Source organism: Lutzomyia longipalpis, chromosome 2 (assembly GCF_024334085.1).
Source record: "Lutzomyia longipalpis isolate SR_M1_2022 chromosome 2, ASM2433408v1".
NCBI lineage: Eukaryota > Metazoa > Arthropoda > Insecta > Diptera > Psychodidae > Lutzomyia > Lutzomyia longipalpis.
This window is the reverse complement of record NC_074708.1, coordinates 37,745,121-37,763,150: the sequence shown is the minus strand read 5'-3', so window position 1 is coordinate 37,763,150 and position 18,030 is coordinate 37,745,121. Positions and strand designations below refer to the sequence as shown.

General features: G+C 36.1%; 3 protein-coding genes across 7 annotated transcripts; 2 read left to right on the top strand and 1 right to left on the bottom strand.

Moving 5' to 3' along the window:
• Positions 1-90: 90 nt before the first annotated feature.
• Positions 91-5,042, top strand: LOC129790607 (ADP,ATP carrier protein 2). Of its 2 annotated transcripts, none has more exons than XM_055828192.1 (5): positions 91-334; positions 2,286-2,455; positions 2,588-2,849; positions 3,961-4,195; positions 4,279-5,042. In XM_055828192.1, exons 2-5 carry the CDS (start codon positions 2,293-2,295, stop codon positions 4,519-4,521), a joined length of 903 nt encoding a protein of 300 aa, XP_055684167.1. In that variant the 5' UTR covers positions 91-334; positions 2,286-2,292; the 3' UTR covers positions 4,522-5,042. The 2 variants fall into 2 exon arrangements, with proteins under 2 accessions (XP_055684167.1, XP_055684168.1); XM_055828193.1 differs by having other exon boundaries at positions 202-2,223.
• A 402-nt stretch (positions 5,043-5,444) lies between these two features.
• On the top strand, positions 5,445-11,634 carry LOC129790605 (nucleoside diphosphate phosphatase ENTPD5). 4 transcript variants are annotated; one of them, XM_055828190.1, is made up of 7 exons: positions 5,445-5,617; positions 6,220-6,340; positions 6,411-6,554; positions 6,634-6,713; positions 7,966-8,704; positions 9,951-10,114; positions 10,177-11,634. In XM_055828190.1, exons 1-7 carry the CDS (start codon positions 5,588-5,590, stop codon positions 10,267-10,269), a joined length of 1,371 nt encoding a protein of 456 aa, XP_055684165.1. In that variant the 5' UTR covers positions 5,445-5,587; the 3' UTR covers positions 10,270-11,634. The 4 variants fall into 4 exon arrangements, with proteins under 4 accessions (XP_055684165.1, XP_055684163.1, XP_055684164.1 ...); XM_055828189.1 differs by lacking the exon at positions 5,445-5,617 and adding an exon at positions 5,748-6,112; XM_055828188.1 differs by having other exon boundaries at positions 5,479-5,617; positions 9,951-11,634.
• On the bottom strand, positions 11,635-12,677 carry LOC129790606 (INO80 complex subunit C). The gene is made up of 2 exons (XM_055828191.1): positions 12,445-12,677; positions 11,635-12,378 (listed from the first exon to the last, which is right to left on the bottom strand). The coding sequence occupies exons 1-2, from the start codon at positions 12,584-12,586 to the stop codon at positions 12,179-12,181; spliced, it is 342 nt and encodes a 113-aa protein (XP_055684166.1). The 5' UTR covers positions 12,587-12,677; the 3' UTR covers positions 11,635-12,178.
• Between the last annotated feature and the right edge of the window lie 5,353 nt (positions 12,678-18,030).

The following is an 18,030-nucleotide window of genomic DNA, read 5'->3' as shown; positions in this document are numbered from 1 at the left end:
TTTACATTGAGATGAGAGTGAAATTCTCTCTGGACATGCGCCTTGGAGGTGTCATGTGACGTCAGGAGGCCGACACGAAAAGTACAATCTGTATGGGGGGATCAATGAGCATAAATGGGATGGCGCTACATAGCCGAAGCCCATGCGAGAATACCGAGAGAGAATAAAATGAGTAGCAGAGACGGGTGAAAATTCTTAGTTCTTCACTCACCATATCTCGGTCGTTTAGTCAATACGCGACCCCACGAGAAGGCGCTCCGCCCTAAAGTTAATCATCCCCTCATAGGCGATTTGAGACACCGTTTCAGGACACACAGGCTCCACCACAGAAAAGGTCAGTTATTGCACCAATTTAACTTCTTTTTTTCACTTATTCGCCCGCGTCCGCTGCAAACTTAACGCGAATGTGCCTTGGACGAGCCCCTTGAGCGAAAAAGTGTGAAGAAAAAAAAATAGAATTATCGATCATCTCAAGGTCTCGTGGCAAAAAAATTGCATTAATCGACCTCATTCGCGGTGATTTGCATGTGAAATCCCACGGGACGTTTTTTCCGGATACCGTTCCCGGAAAAAAATTTAAAGAAAAAATTGTGCTGAAATTTGTTGGAAAATTTTCTCATAAAAGTTATGTAACCTGACCTAGGGGGAAGAAGAACATGAAGAGTTTTGTGTGTTGAGTGAGCGAGACGGAGGCTATGTGAAAATTACGTAAAGTGTTCTACAATAAACGGAGAAAATCGGTCACATGTGATTTGGGAATTATTCTCTAGGAGATAATTCCGGTTCTAATTCTTCTAAGCTTTTCTTTTTAATACTTTTTCAATAGAATGGGAAATTGTGCGGAAAATGTTCACTATTTATGCAAGAAGACGCCGCGTAGACGTTTCGTTACGTAATTTCAATTATTTTCTTAGTACCCTTGGAACCATTTTGAGCTTCTTCATCAATACCTAACGGTTACCTTTGCAAAAATGAAATCTCAAAAATCTCATAAGATCGTGAAATGTTCTAAAATTTTTCCGATTAGATCAAATTGATATAGAATTATAAATTAGAATTGTTTTTTTAGATCAATTCTGATTATGTTGTATAATAATCCTCAAGAACAGGTCTTCATGTCATTGAAGTTAGAAATCTTAAAGATAAACATGATCGCCATCTTTGATTTTTCAAGATAAAAACAATCGCCATCTTTAAAGGATTTTAATCATTCTTAGAGCAAAAATAGTAGGATTTTAATTTTTTTAAACGTGATGCATTATCCAAGATCAGCTGTGATCCGTTGGCAAACATGGAGATCACAGCCTCTCTGTCTATAATCATGCATCTGTTTGCTACAGATCTCACGAAGTTAAGATTAAAAGCAACCCGAATGCAAATTAGGCCAAGTCTAAGTTAGCTCATCACACCACAGTGTGTGATGTGTTGTGTTTGATTTCGCAAGAAAACCCGAAAGGGAGATCCATTTTTAGATTTGTCCCCAAATCCAATTAACAAGTGCATGCTCCGCGGGATCATTCCCCGCATGCACAACATTGTCTTCCTGCTCTTGGGGAGACAATGACGAAGGTCAAAATCAATTATTTTCGCACTCATCCATCGCATCGTAATCAATTAACGACTTTTTATTCTCTTCAAAAGTTTTTCCCATAGACCACGTGAAAATGACGTCAAGATAATTTTTCGTGGCCCGGTTTATTTATAAATGGCCACTTTTTTTTTGTTTCTTTCTCTAAAACCATGATTACTCAACATTTTGCAGCGTCTGCTGAAAATTATATAATATTTTGGGGGAAATTATGCAACACGTGATTTCCTTGGATATTTTCCAAAAAAAAAAAGAATGGTCCACTGTACTAAAAAAGCAACCAAACAATTATTTTCAATTGAATTCATTGAGAAATTTGAAATTACTTATTTTTCAAATTAAGTAAAATGTTATATGAAAGTTCGAGACATTCACGATAGTTTTGTCCTGAAGGATGTTCTGTTTTGTTTTGTGGCTCATGAGGATAAAATCGCGGGATTTTTCTTACATCCCCCGCAAAAAATCCATTTTTTTTTCTTTGGAATTTTTCTTGGAAGAAATCATAACCTCACACTTTTTCCGCCCTCTTCACCCTAACCTCCTTCGGTGACGTTCTCTTTCTCTTCGGTCGCCATCTTAGTTGCGCGTGGAAAAGTTCGCTCTGTGGAAAATTCGCATTTTACCCCGTAAAAAGTGTAATAAATTGCGTGAAAATATGTGAAAATTGTTCATTAATAGTTGATTAATTGTTTTACAGCGAAAACATGCCCGGAATCACAGACCCCGTTGCTTTTCTGAAGGATTTCGCCGCCGGAGGTATCTCCGCGGCGGTGTCCAAGACTGCAGTCGCCCCCATTGAGCGTGTGAAGCTCCTGCTTCAGGTGCAGCACATCTCTAAACAAATCGCCCCTGAGCAGCGGTATAAGGGTAAGTTTTCCTTTTTGCAGTTTGTGGAATTTATGAGAATTTCGAGGTCAGGGTGTGATTACATAACCACATTCTCAGTGCGCAAGGTGTCTGTCCGGAAAGATTTTTTTGACGGAATTTTTTTTTTTTCAGGTATGGTTGACTGCTTCGTGCGAATTCCACGCGAACAGGGTGTTCTTGCCTACTGGCGTGGCAACTTTGCCAATGTGATCCGTTATTTCCCAACCCAGGCCCTCAACTTCGCCTTCAAGGACAAGTACAAGCAGGTCTTCTTGGGCGGTGTTGACAAGCACACGCAATTCTGGCGCTACTTCGTCGGCAATCTGGCCTCCGGTGGTATGGCTGGTGCCACATCCCTTTGCTTTGTGTATCCTCTCGATTTCGCCCGTACCCGGTGAGTTTCATTTTTTTTCGTCTTCTGCTGAATTTGCAAATTTCTCCTTTGCTCGTCTTCCTTTATTAACGTTCCACTGCTATTGCAAGTGAGTCATTCACGAATCTGCTTATTGTAATTTTACTTTTTAAATGAAACAAATGAGAAAATGAATTGTGAGCAGATCCCCCGCATTACCCGGAATTCAGGGTCATTATTTTGTGATAAGAAAATACCAAGTGACGCACCCGCGGAAGGCAACGAGAGGTCAGAGTGCACTAAAAGCACGTGGACGGTCACTGACTGGCTTTTAATTGACTTGAAACTTATCTCTCTAATGAATAAAAAATATATTTGCGTGTGGGATGAATTCCCCATGATTTTGCGTACACGTGTTTTAAAAATACTCATATATTTGCATTAAAAACTAAGGTTTAAGCAATTTTGTCTGAACTGATTAAAAACTGAACACTCTATATCACTGAATAAGATGGAAAAATCTTTTAAAAAAAATTTCCTCTTTCTCTGAAGACGCGAAAGTTGTTTAAAAAATTCCGGAAAAGAAACTTCCGGAAGAAGCTCACCCTCTTAATCCCTTAAAAAAGGGACCTTCCGGAAATAGCACACCCTCCCAATTAAACCACCCTTAAAAGAATAAGACCTTCCGGAACAATAATTTCGGAAATGAAGCTTCCGGAAGAAGCTAACCCTTCTAATCAATCCCTTAAAAGAATAAGACCTTCCGGAAGGAGCTCACCCTTCTAATTAAACCCTCAAAAGAATAAGACCTTCCGGAAAAAGCACACCCATCCAATTAAACCCTTTAAAGAATAAGACCTTCCGGAACAAAAGTTCCACATAAGAAGCTTTCAGAAAGAGCTCACCCTCACGGAATCAATATCTTAAAAAAATAGGACCTTCCGGAAAGAGCACACCCTCCCAATTAAACCCTTAAAAGAATAAGACGTTCCGGAACAAAAGCTTTCGGAAAGAGCTTACCCTCCCAGAATCAATCCCTTAACAGAATAAGATCTTCCGGAAGAAGCTCACCCTTCTAATTGGTCTCTTAAAAAAAGAAATAAGGGCTTCCGGAAAAAAATTGTTATCTAATTTGATTTTCCGATAAATACAGCTTGGCTGCTGATATTGGTAAGAGCGGTGCTGAGCGTGAATTCTCCGGTCTGGGCAATTGCTTGGCAAAGATCTTCAAGGCTGACGGTATTGTTGGGCTGTACCGTGGATTCGGTGTATCTGTCCAGGGTATCATCATCTACCGTGCCGCTTATTTCGGCTTCTACGATACTGCCCGTGGAATGTTGCCTGATCCCAAGAAAACACCCATCTACATCAACTGGGCTATTGCTCAGGTAAATTTTTCTACTTTCCCATCCCCTCAATTCTTTCTTTTTCATTTGCAATTTACATTTAAAATTGTACTTTCTCCATACAGGTTGTCACAACAGTTGCTGGTATTGTGTCGTATCCATTCGATACTGTACGTCGTCGTATGATGATGCAGTCTGGACGCAAGAAGACCGAGATTGTCTACAAGAACACACTTCACTGCTGGTCGACAATTGCCAAACAAGAAGGTAGCAGTGCCTTCTTCAAGGGCGCCTTCTCCAACGTTCTCCGTGGCACAGGCGGTGCTTTCGTACTTGTGTTGTACGATGAAATTAAGAAATTCTTGTAAATTAAATTATTTTATTTATCAACCGCCAATAAAGCTACGGAGTTAAAAAAGTACACCGAATTCCAATAAATTACTAAAGAAAAAACACACAGAAATTATAAAAATCCGCAACACGTGCTAAGTCATTGGAGTTCCCCGGATAAATAAAAGCAACAATAGAAGCAAAAATGGCAAATGATAAAGTATTAAGAAATTAAAAGAAAAAAAATAATGTGGGTTTTTGTCTTTCTGCGGACAAAAGACGGAGTTAAAGAAATTCCAGAATCAAGTGAAATTGTAGCCAATAAACCACATAACTAATGAAAAAACAAACCATGCAAGTTTAAGTGTTCTCGGATAATGTAGAATTCTCCTTTTTTTTGGCTTTAAGAACTTATAGGAATCAAAGTTATCATTTCACCCAATTGTGTGTACACGGACTTTGTTTGCCCTCGCAGCAGTGTAGGAAGGAGTTGAGAGACATAAAATACTTTAATTTCAATGGAACAGTGGAGATAAATAAATTGATGAAAGAAAGTTAATTAGGTTTTTTTTTTAATTTGTTTTTAATGAATTTTTTGCAATAGAGGTAAACCAAGCCCATATGTGAGTTCTGCTGGAGAATCACAAAAACCGCAAGATGGCGTACCTTAACCGTGATGTCTCATCAAAACGGCGGACTGTGAGCCGAGGGAAAAGATGTCGGCATCCGTTTTTGCAAGGTTTTCAAGATTTTTCTTATAGATTGGATTTTTTTCAACTATATTTTTTCCGAGGGGTCATTTCTTGGGTCTGAGAAAATCAATTTTCCGCGGAAAATTCAAGAAAATCGCAAAGAAATCTTGAAATTTTTGTAGTTTGAATTTTGGCGCCATGTAGAGGATGTTCCAGATTTGCACATAGAAAAATTCCTTCACAAAAAGGGAAATTCTTTGGAAAAGTAGTGAGGGCACTTATGGGACAGTCTGTTATTTTGTTTATTTTTATTGAGTTTCATTTTTGTCTTCTCATTTGCACTTTTGCCCTCGTCGTGTGTGCTTGTTTTTATTAATTCTTTCGCGACAATCACGGTGCGTGTGCTGTAGAAATGCCGTCCGAGAGTGTTCGACGACGAAAGGTAAATTTATAAAAATTATCTTTTAAAAAATAATCAAAAAACTTTGAAAAAACATAGAGTGCGGGAGATGTTTTCATGGTTTTGCGCAATTTTCCGTGAGAAAGTGAAGGAGTTTCTTTGAGAGAAATTCATCGGCGTGTGCAATTGATTGATTTTTTATTGATTCACAAAAGAATTACATCACAATTGCCCTTCTAATTGTATTATTTTTGGCTTCCTCAATTGCCACAAGGCCGGGTATTTATTTTTCTTGTTTTTTTTTGTGTTGTGCACCACGGTGTCGATGAGATGTCGATAAGTTGGCCGATTGTGTCAAAAAAAAAATCTTCACGAAGGAAAAGTTTTTCCGGGAAAGGATGTGGCTCCAATGTGCCCGTAGAATCTCAACCAAAGAAATCAACGAAGCCACTGTGATTGATTGCATGTAATTTAGTACAAATTGGGTGTTTTGTGGACAGGATGCCGGAGGACTACAAATATACATTGCTTGAGGAGGTGTGGACAAGTTCCTTTGCCACGTTTCCCTCCAGATTTTCACGTCATCAGGAATTCCAGGAGTGATGAAAAGTCGGCTAATTCATGTGCTTTGATTGTTTTTTTAGCTGACGGGGGCTGAGAATGAGAGGCCAATGCCACGCAGGAAGGCCAGCAAGCAACAAAATGATCTGCAATTCTCCTTCATCTGTCTCCTGCTCTGTGTCATCATACTCATCTTCTTCCTCGGTAAGGACACCCTTCCCCCCCCCCCATTTAAGTTTAACCCAACAACTAACATGCAGAGAAAATTCTTAAGGTATGTACACAGACTCCTTCCATCCCATCATCGATGGCATTGCCGTTCAGCTGGGCTATCAGGAGAAGCAGTACGCTGTGATCCTGGATGCTGGCTCCACGGGTAGTCGTGTGCTGGCCTATGAATTCCACAGGGGGTACCTCGGTAAGCCCATCTCATCAGCCACATACAATTAACATCCCAATGCCACGAAGATAACAAATCATTTTGCCTTTACACACAGACGGCAGATTAGTGTTAGATAATGAGTTATTTAAACAACTAAAACCCGGCTTATCGGCCTTTGCAGACAAACCAAATGAGGTAAGTTTTCTTCTTGTACCACCCACTAATTACCCACTGGCACTGAATCACCCCAAAATTGCCCTTTTGATGCTTCAAAGCCAGGGTAAAGGGTTGAAGAGAGAATTCAAAGAAGCAATTTCGCTTTGAGCCTTCTCAAGACTAACTAAACTTGATAAGCAGGGGGGAGATAAGAGAGCAAAGTTGAACGTTATCAGTGGCGCTCAAGAGAAAATTTTAATGATTTTGCAGAAATTCTTTGTAAAAAAGTTTTTAAAAAAATAATGAACATAGAGAGTACATCCGATGTGATGCTAACCAATACCTGACTGCTAAAAACTGCTTCTAGCTTAAAGAATAAACTTCTTTAACTCTTGAAGGATTTTTCTGGTCATAGTGGCCAATTTGACATTTTTTAAATCATCATAGAATAAAATCTCTTAAAAATTTCATTATAATTTCTACATCAATGTGTAGGGAAGTTCCATTACTTCAAGATTGTCGAAAGACAACCTGGAAAAACATTTTCTTTAAAGAGAAAATGAAGGTCAAACTTTTGAGGTTAGAAACCTCGATCCTCCAAGTGTTAAGCTAGACCATAGTTCTTTTCAAGATTTAAGTTTTTAAAGTGAGTCCTAAGATTTTTAAGCAAGACCTTCGTTGTAGACTAGATTTAAGTTTTTTTTAAAGAATAAACTTCTTTAAGCTAGACTATAGTTTTTTTCAAACTAAAAGGTTTTTAAATTCAGTCTTAAGATTTTAAAGCAAGACCTAGATTTAAGTTTTCTTATGGTCAATCTTTTAAAGTTTCAAGATTAGATCAAGTTGAACTGAATTTAATTCGTCTTAAAAGTTTAACCTAAAGATATTAAGGTTTGGCTTATAAAAAAGGCCTATTGCTTAATAAACAGCTTAACTTTGTCTTTTTAGTCAGGTTTAAGTTTTTAAGTCGAACTTACATGTCTGGTTTAAGCCTGGTTTAAGTAAACTTGAGCCTAGCTTAAAAACCTCAAGCCGGTCTCTTGTGCTAAAAGAGTTCGCGAAAAAAAAACGAAACTTACAAATAAAAACCGATTTAAATTTTTTAAATAATAAATAAACATTATGAATAAAAAAATATATAAAAAAAAATTCATTGCCTATCGAGAGATAGATCTCCGGTTTAGAATCTAATAAGGGGTAGTAACCCATACTGATTGTATACTAAAAGGATAAAAATAAATTAATAAAATTAGAAAATAAAGTAAAAATAATTGAAAAATTCTCCTTAAAGGGGGCACAGCAAATTGAAAAACTCCTTCAGGAGGCAAAGAATGTCATTCCCAATGCGTACTGGGGCAAAACTCCCGTTGTGCTGAAGGCAACAGCTGGACTGAGACTGCTGGATCCCACCAAAGCCGATGGATTGCTGAAGGCAGTGCGGGGAGTTTTCCGGAAATCGGGATTTCTCATTGAGGAGAATGCCGTGGAGATTATGGAGGGTGTAGATGAGGGTATCTTCTCGTGGTTCACCGTAAACTTCCTCCTGGGGCGACTCAATGGGAAGAACACGGTGGCGGCGCTTGATCTCGGTGGTGGTAGTACACAGGTGACCTTTGCCCCGAAGGATCTCACGCAAAACATCTACGATGGATTCATTCACGAAGTTCCCACAACGGGGGATCATGTGAAGGTCTTTACGCACAGCTACCTAGGGCTGGGGCTTCACGCAGTTCGTCATGCTGTCTTCACGAATGGTCTGCCGGAGAATCAGACTGCAATTGACAGTGAATGCGTGAATCCCATTGTGAAGACAAAACTCTTTCGCTATTCAAACAGAGAGTTCCTCATAAGTGGCAGGGATAACAAGAAGTCCACAGCTGAGAATCCGGAAGTGGACTTTGAGGCGTGTGTGGATAATGTAAGGAGTAAGGTTGTACCGCTCGTGAGGCCTAAGCCTGTTACGCTGAAGCAGCATCAAATTGCCGCCTTCAGCTATTACTTTGAGCGTGCCATTGAATCTGGGCTTGTTGGTGAGTTATCAATCCTTTCTCTTTTCTTCTTGCCATGTCATCGTGCTTGACTTTTTTTTTGTATTTAATTGATGAGAACCTCCTAATCGTACCAATGACTGTCGGAAAATACCTTGATTTGCTTCATATTTCATCATTTTTTTTCATTTATTATTTATGCGACATTCAGCGCTACTTTATCAGGCATGTGGTGGGAGATAAGCTGCCCACAAATTGAAAAGTGATAGGGATTAAATTTTGTTTGAGAATAGAATTTGTAATTTTTAACATTTTATGCTCAATTAGTGACAGATTTTTATGTTTTGTTGAATGAAAAACAACGCTTAAAGATCAAAATTTATTTGTTTTTTTTTGTATTTTTTTTTAAAGAGTAGTAAAGTGTTTTATGCGCGTTGTATCAGGAGTGTAGTTAGAAGTCTGATCAAAAGGGTGTTTAAAGAATTTTCTAATACAAAGAACGTTGAAGAAAAGATTTAAAAAAATTGTCTCAGAAGATGAGATTTATTAAAATTGAGATTTCTAAATTATTTTAACGGCTCTTGTCTTCGAATAAGCAGTTTTTGACGTAATTCTAACATTTGACAGAAATGTCAAACAGAAATTTTCATGATCAAAGCTTTTTTTGCGGATTGACGTTTAATTTCTAATTCTTAATGTTTTTTTTTCTAACGTTCAAAGTTTCTTTTTTTTTAACATTCAACGTATCTTTTCTAATATTTTATATGACAGCTTTATTGTTTGACGTTTATTCTTACGTTTGATGTTTATTACAGCATTTGATTATTAATTTTTTTTCTAAATTTATCGTTCTAATGTTTGACATTTATTTTATTTCATTTTACGTTCACTTTATAACGCCTGACTTCGCTTCTCTTGTGCTTGATGTTGTTCTTCCTAACGTTTAAACATTCTTTTGTAGTCTTTGAAGTTTCTCTTCTTAACTTTGGCGTTTCTTGTCGAAATTTGTCGTTTCATTTTGAAATTTAACCTTTCTTTTCAAACGTTTCACGTTTTTTTTTTTTAAGTTTGAAGTTCCTTTTCAAAAGATTATTTTTTTTCTAACATTTAAAGTTTATTTTCTAAATAGTTTCCCACCTCTGACTACGCCACTATTTTGAATATTTAATAGGGGTCAATGTTTGTCTAGATTTTTTTAAATTAACTACAAAGCAACAATTTTATTTTAATTAGTCTATAAAAGTTGTTTTTAACCATAAATATTTTTCATTCCTTCCATTGTATATAGATCCAACGCTAGGGGGTGAGATAAAAGTGGGTGATTTCTACACCAAAGCAAGGGAAGTGTGTGCTATTCCCAATACAGACCAACCTTTTATGTGTCTGGATTTAACATTCATCGCTATCCTTCTTCAGGATGGCTATGGGTTGAAACCTCAAGCGCAAATTAAGGTAAAAATTGCTCAAAATAATTTAAGAAAAAAATTCTCTTATTCACTTTTTTGTCCTTTTAGCTATATAAAAGAATCGACAACCACGAAATCTCGTGGGCACTCGGTTGTGCCTACAATATCCTATCAAAGCGGATGACACAACAGAAGCAGTGAGTGAAGAAATAATTCCCAGGGATTAAAAATAAATAAACAAAACTAAAAAATAGTTCATGAATTGGGCTATTTTTTGTGCTTTCATATCAAAAGAGAAAACAAAAGAAAACTCAAAGGGCTTTAAAGACTAAAAAAAAAACAAACAAACAAACGAAATTTAGCGATTTATAGAGTTGGAATAGAAAGGACAGTAGAGTTAGAATTTCAGAATGAGTCCCATTCTGACAAGCGAGTGCCTTATGCGTTGAATCATCCCCCTAAAAGAAATGTCCTAAAATCGCGGGGAATATTTATTATTATTTTTTTTTGTTTTGTTTTTTACCAATTGGCCCAGAAGTATTGCCAGATTTTTTTGTTATCAAAAATTAGTTTTTTTTACAATGAAATTGTTTTTATAATAAACATTCCCTTTAGATGAGAATTTTATGAAGAAAAAAGATTTTGAAATAATTGTTTTTTTTTTAATATTGAAATTATTATTATAGAAATAAATTTTCCATTTTGTGTGATCCGCACTAAAAAAAAATGAAGAAGAAACAACACAAAGATTAAATAAATAAATAAAAGGAAATAAGTGTTAGGGAATAACTAAAAAACAAACAAATTTTGTATGTTAGAAATACGAAGAAAGGAAGTAGACGAAGCAGGAGAAGATACAATTTATTAATTACAATTAAAAAGAAAAAAAAGATAATCAGATGGAACTAAACTCACCTATAAAGACACTCACCTCTATACGAATTAAACTTGTTTTTACTAAATGTTTTAGAAAGAAAAAAAAAGAGAGAAAAGATAAAAAAAAAATCATGGAAAAGTGTAAATGTTTGTAGTCAGGGAATTATATTGTTGGGAACATTTTCCGGGAGTTTTGTGACCAAGTTTTGTGGCTACACAGGGTGATGGTGAAGAAAAAAACTGGGTGATGGGATTTTTTGGGGATTTCTGTAAACCAACACCTTGATGTAATTTATTGTTAGGAAAAGTTTCTTGAGAGGCGATTACTGAAAAAGACAAATTTTTAAATAGAAGATTAATTAAAGCTTTTTTGTAAGCAGCACAAAATCCTTCCGTATTGTCCTGCAAACTCCTCAAACTCGCAAAATATTAAAATATTGCCTAAAATCATTTAAATGAAGCTTTGAAGAAGAAAAAAACAGGGAAGACGATCTTTTTAAACAAATCTTAAGTATCTGACTGAAATGACTTTTGCCATGGAAGGATTATTATTCTTTTGCAGAAGAATCTTATAGCTCCTAACTATAAAAATCCAGACGTCTCAAGAGAAGGGCTTTCGTGATTTTTGCACACGTCCATGTTGATTTGTATATTGTTGCAATGTGAATAAAGAAAAACTAAAAAAAAATACATTTTTAATCTTTTTTTTTATTAAATAATTGTTCTCCTTTTGTGGCTTGATTCTAGTTCCCTACCGGAATTATACATTTGAGGAGCGCACACAATCCTACATGATTGGACTAAAAATAATTTTTGGGGGTTCCTTTGAGATCAAAAAATACATTTTTGGCAAATAATCCCAACTTAAATCTTTTCGGCTTTTCATCCTTCCTAATCCTTTCAGTCCTTGAAGATTAAAGGGTCAATAAAGGACTCTGCCTTCTTCCCCAGAACTCTCCATCCTTTATGATTCCTTGTCAACCTCCTGTGTAGATTCCTTTCTCTGGGCTTACCTCTCACTCTTGGCCCTATCAGGTTAAGGTTCAGTAATTTCTAGGGCATTTTCAGCTGTTATGAGCGGTTTCTTGTAAAAGTCTTTAAGTTCATCATTTGTCCTTATGCGTAACAAATTTTCACTTCCAACCTCCTCTCACCGCCAAATCATTTTTTTTAATAAAAATTCTCTTACAAAATAAATTAAAAACTACAAAATCTTATTTTTTTAAAGTGTTTTTTAGCCCACAATGCTGGTGGCACCACGGAGAGCGAGATAACCTGATGTGAGATCAGACGGGAGACTCCGAACAGTGGAGAATTCCTCAGAATTGTGGTAGTGTAGCTTTGTCTGGGGATCTGTGTACAGTGCAATGAGCCCAGAGATGTCTGAATACTTCTTGACAGGCTTAAAAGACGGCGGGGGATTGATGGAGGAGTCTACAATGAAACAAAAAAACATTTTAAAGATTCATCCGGATTTTCCCATCCCGGGGAAAAACTCACAAGTCACAGCATCCTTCTTCCACTGAAGATTTCTTTCACTTGTAAGTATTTGTTTCAGTGATTTCCACATTCGTTTCTTGCTCCCAACACTGCTGGGCATCATTGAGGATCTTTTGAATTTAGGTTGAGATGGTTCCTGCATGGTTTTCTAGCTTAATTTTCACGATTTTCACGAAAATTTGAGAGAATTCGCTGGTTTGTTTTTATTTTGAAACATTTTTACGCACAATATTTCATGAATAGTAATGTTTCATGTGTTTAAAGAAACACAAAAGAAACATTTTTAAATACAAAGAGCTTTTGTAGCAAAAAACATACATAATTCTCGTCTCTTTCTCTCTCTCTCTCTCATAATTATACTGATGGAGACGCCTGGTGATAAGTACCTGTTGCTTAAAATAAATTAAATTAAAGATATAATGAGAAAATCGAGATAATTATTTAACAAAAACTCTTAAGCTTTGAGCTTTTATTAGCTGTAAGTTAATGTGGAGGCGCCTGGTACTAAATGCTTCAACTTTAGCAGGAATTGAGATGGAGGCGCCTGGTTTTTAAGCAAACATACAGCTCTCAATTTAATTTTAGTAATTTTATGAATTTTATAAAAAAGAAATCGAATAAAGCTCACAAACAAAATATTAATAAAAAATTCTTTTAAAATCAATCATTTTTCATGATTTATTTGCTAAAATTTCACTTTCTTTGCTTTTTGGACAAAATTTCTTAATTAATTCCTAATTAATTAATTATTGGAGGTGCACACGGCGTCTCCACTGTAGAGCTTTACCAGCTTTACTGTCCATTTCACATTAAAAATAAAACAAGATTAACAATCAGAATATTCTCCAAAATCTCCCTGCTAAGACCTCCCAGAATAATTTAATCATTAAAAATTCCTCCTTAAGAAAAATAAATAATTTTTTACAATTCATTTTGCCTTTTCCAAAATGATCTTTCAGCGGAAAAAGAAAAATAATTAATTAACCATTTAGTAAAATATTTTGTTGCGTAGAATTTTGTATATGTTGAACTTCCCAAAAAAGGCGTTTTTTTAATGGGAAATAATTAATATAAATAAATCGCGGCAGGATGCCCAATGTTGGAAGATGCTTCGAGGGCAAAATAGTATTAATTTTAATGCAAATGCCATCGAAATGGCTATTTTTTGTGTGAAAGAAGGTGAGTCTCGGCATGGAAATTTATGTTATTTTAGTTTGAGGAGCAACACACAACAAAAGCTCATTTAAATATTTTATCGATTCTTTAGCTCTGCTATCAAATAAATCTTGTCATTCCGTGTGCCTAAATCTATGCGGGAGATATGGTGGGAGAGGGGAGGGGGGTGTTTGCTGCAGGTAGATATTTTGGAGCGATAAAGAAATCCCAACCTCGCGATAATCTTAAATCACAAATTGATGAACCAAATGTTAAGCTGAACAAAAGCTCTGTTGATTCTTTTTCTTTAATCATTTTTCTTCGTCTCTCTCTTTTTAGCTCCAAATTCTAATAATCTGTAAGCTGAAGAAGTAGAGAGAAAAAAAAAACCTAATTTGGCGCTGAGTTTTTCCAATTTCAACCCAAAAATCTTCTCTTTTCGAGGCGCTCCCTCGCATTTGACTCTGCTGTTGTGCCTTGAATGGTTTTTGTGTTTTCTTATTTAAATTTCCGTCTAATCGGGAACGTTTATCTTTTAATAAATTATCACGTGTGGTTGGTCTTTTTTTTTGCCGTGCCCGAAAAAATCACATGCCATTTATCACATGTTGATCTAATTTAGTAGAACGAATTGATCACGAAAACAAACAGAAAAATATCTTCTTTTTTCACTTGCTAGTCTTTCTCTATTTATTTTCTTACAAAATTGGAGGTCAAAAGGTGCGAAATGCTTGTCCAACCAGAGTGGGGATTAATTTATCACGAATCACGAGCAATCACTACAAAAGAGTCACGAGAATTAAATAAATACTTCCATAAATCTTACAAGGAGAAAGCCCGCGAAAGCACAGAGAGGGGTGATTGAGTTGATTTTATTTTTATTTAACATTATTTATTTTACTTGATTTATTTCTCATTCATTTATTTATATTTCTTTAATTAATAATTACCAGTAAGCTAATTTTGCCAATAATTAATAAATTATTGATCTAAAGATTGATATTCGGTCAACTATTGATCAAACAGATTGATAGTCAACTATAGCTCAATTAGTAGTCAATCTGATTGATTGACAATAATTGTTCATTTCAATCCTAAAAAAATATTGCTTCTTAAATAAAACAAAGTGATAAGAATATAAATTTTTATTGAAAAAATCCTAAAAAATAGCTTAAAAATCTTTAACAATTAAAAAAAAAAACAAAAGTATTACTAACATCTGACAAAGATTATATAATTGACCAACGATTTCTCGAAAATGGTGTAATTGACCGATGATCGAGCATAAATTGATTAACATTCTGAAAAACAATATTTGTTCAATAGTAGAACAAATAGTGATTGAGTTAAAATTGACTCAATGTTGATTGATAAAAAATTGAACAAAAAATCTTTAGTCAAAGTTATTCATTCCATGATCAACAATTGATTAATTCATTGAAAATATCAATATTGAGTCAATGTAGGTTCGCATAGATGATCAATCAGTATTGTGATGAGATTGTGCAATATTTAATCAGTCTGATTGATTCAATAATGATTGAGCATTTGTTGACTCAATCATTATTTTACTGGGTAATTATTATAGTTAGAAATTTTAATTATCTTTGCATCGTTGCATAAAAGAACATTTCTACGAAATAGACCATCGCGCACAACATAAAGAAGCTATATATGTATATAAAATATTTGCTTAAGGACCACAGGCAGCGGAGTTAAACGGGAGGAAGAAAAGTTGGGGGAAAGAATTGAACAATAATAGGGAGATTCTTCCCATGCGAACCATCGTGGTCCGAAGGCCATGCGGAGTTTTATTCTTATATTCGAAGAAATTCAATTTAGAAGAATAGCTTGTTTTCCTTTTTTTCTTCTTCATCTGTTGTGCCTCATTCTTTTTTTCTCTCTCTCTCCTGAATTGTATATTTATTTCCCAACAACAGACAATCTTATTTGCGTATCTAATTACAATAAATTTAATCTGTTGTCCGTTTTTCAGGTTGTTTGCTGGCGGGAGAAACGAAAAATGTTGCTGTCGGCGAACAAAGTGTGGTATATGTATGGTTATAAAAGATAGGGCGAATGAAATGGAAAATGCATACCAGAATCACTAACAATCCACAGGGAACAAGCATACGGTGATGTTGCGTGGTGAGCGAAAAAGCTCGTTGAAATAAATAACTCACGCAGGAGACTCCTTGTGGGAGATTCAGGTGATTGTTTGGGTTCTTTTACTTCCTTTTTTCTTCATTCTTATTTTTTGTGTGTGCTCCTCATGGCATCTGCCCCATTCTTCTCTTCATCCCAATCTGGTGTGCTTCATTGTTAATTATGTGTGACGTTCTTCTTTTCTCCAATTTCGATGACACTCCCTCTTTTTTTTGCCCCATGTGTGTCCCCTTTGGCACAGTGCTAGACCATCTCGTGTATCCCATCTTAAGATGAGAACGAAACAAGCACCTTATGAAATGCAAATTCTACTTTATGATGATGATGTTCAATGAGAAAGAGTCCAAACTCATGCTACATATGAAAATGAGGTGGAGCCTTGATGTGGTGAGAAAGGCAGACAAGATCCCCGGTGTTTGCTTGTCCAGCAGAAGAAAGAAAAAGAGCAAAGAAAAATAAATGAGAAGAGATTCTGCCTCATGGGTGATGTATTTAAATGAGATTGAAAATATGTTCATCTCCTCAATCTTGTTCCCAGTGTTGATATGCTGTGTGGAAACGCTCCGAGAGAGTCTCGTTTTCAAACCATTTTTTTCCTCCACACCACATTATTTTGACTTTGGGATTGCTTGTCTTGTAAAATACTCCGCCATCCGTAGTTGATTCCTTCCTCCAGGGCCCTCGTTCTATCCACTGATTCTCAAATGTCTATATTGGGGAAATTTTAGGGCAATGAGTTATTAAAAATTTATACAGAAGAGTTTTTTGTATAAAAAGGCTCTCATGTTGGTCTATCCCAAAAGCCCTCCATTAGTAAAAAATATCAGGGGGAAATTCTTACATCCGTTTAATGGGACTTTAGGCATAAAAGATTTCTTAAAAAACATCCTTAGGAAGGGAAAGAAAATATTCTTTCAAAATCATTTTCAATTAAACACAGCAATTGGCTCACCGTGTACTGTAAGAGTGTCAGAAAAAATAATAGGACCACCATTATTATTTTAAAAGTACCATTGACTTCAATCGTCAATATCTCAGTCTGTGGCCGACAGATTTTAAAAAGTAGCGTAGATTCTGAAAGCTACATTCATACCCTTTCCAACGGTGGTAGATTTTTGAAAATCAGTTAAGGGGCTGATTTTTGACAGTCGTTTATGTAAACCCATACCGAAAATGCCACTTTCGGTTCAATCCTCTATAAAAATTAGACGGATGAACCGATTTTCAAAAATCTACCACCGTTGGAAAGGGGATGAATGTAGCTTTCAGAATTTATGCTACTTTATAAAAGCGGCCAGCCACAGATTGAGATATTGACGATTGAAGTCAAGGGTACTTTTAAAATAATATCAGTGGTCCTATTATTTTTCTCAACACTGTATGTTTTTAAGGCTAATTTCTTCCTAAAGAACATCGTCCGTTAATATATTTACAAAGAACAAACTGTTTGAGGAGCACTGACCGTGAGTTAATTGAAAATGTCGATACATTCATATGGCAAAGAGGAAGAAAGAAAAAGAGGAATAACTTGGGTGAGAGAATTCAGTAGCGGGATATAAGATAATTTTCTCACAGCATCCAACAAGTTAAAAATGTATCTCTTCCTCTTTCTCGAATTCATCAATTTTTCTGCCCCTCATTAGCATGATCATTTAATCTGGTTGAGGCCACACAACCACCACATCGGCGAATTCCCATTCGCGACTACCCGCGCGAACTTTGCTCTGTTGTCTGCCATGGCGTGGAGAGAACGCAAAATAAAGAAAATACGACGCGCGGTGTTTGGAATTGTGATAAGATAAGTGGGTGAGAATTGAAGGTAAAGAACCGGCACACACACCGCGAGGGAAGATGCGACGAAGAACACGCGATATCGCGCCGTCCATGCGCTGTTGTGATGCCAAAAACACTGTGAAAGCAGAAAATTGAGCATTTTGTGATAAGAAGAAGGAAATATGCGGGAAATTCTTCTTGTCTCAAGCTTAAAGGTAAAAAAGGGAGGGAAGACATCATCTCTCGTGGATATCTGGGCCTCACAGTGTGTGGCGCAAGCGAGGTTTGTTATTCAAGAAGAAAAAAAAAAGAAGATTTTTTAGGAGGGCAAACGCGAGATTTGAATCATCTTCGCGGCTCGTTTAAATTCCATCTCCTCATGCATGCGTTCTCCTCTTTCTTCTCTGCCCCATCATCTTCCCAATGTTCCCGCGTCGTCTGTTGCCAATGCTGTATTTGGCCCCCAATAATAAGAATTCTCCATCATTACTC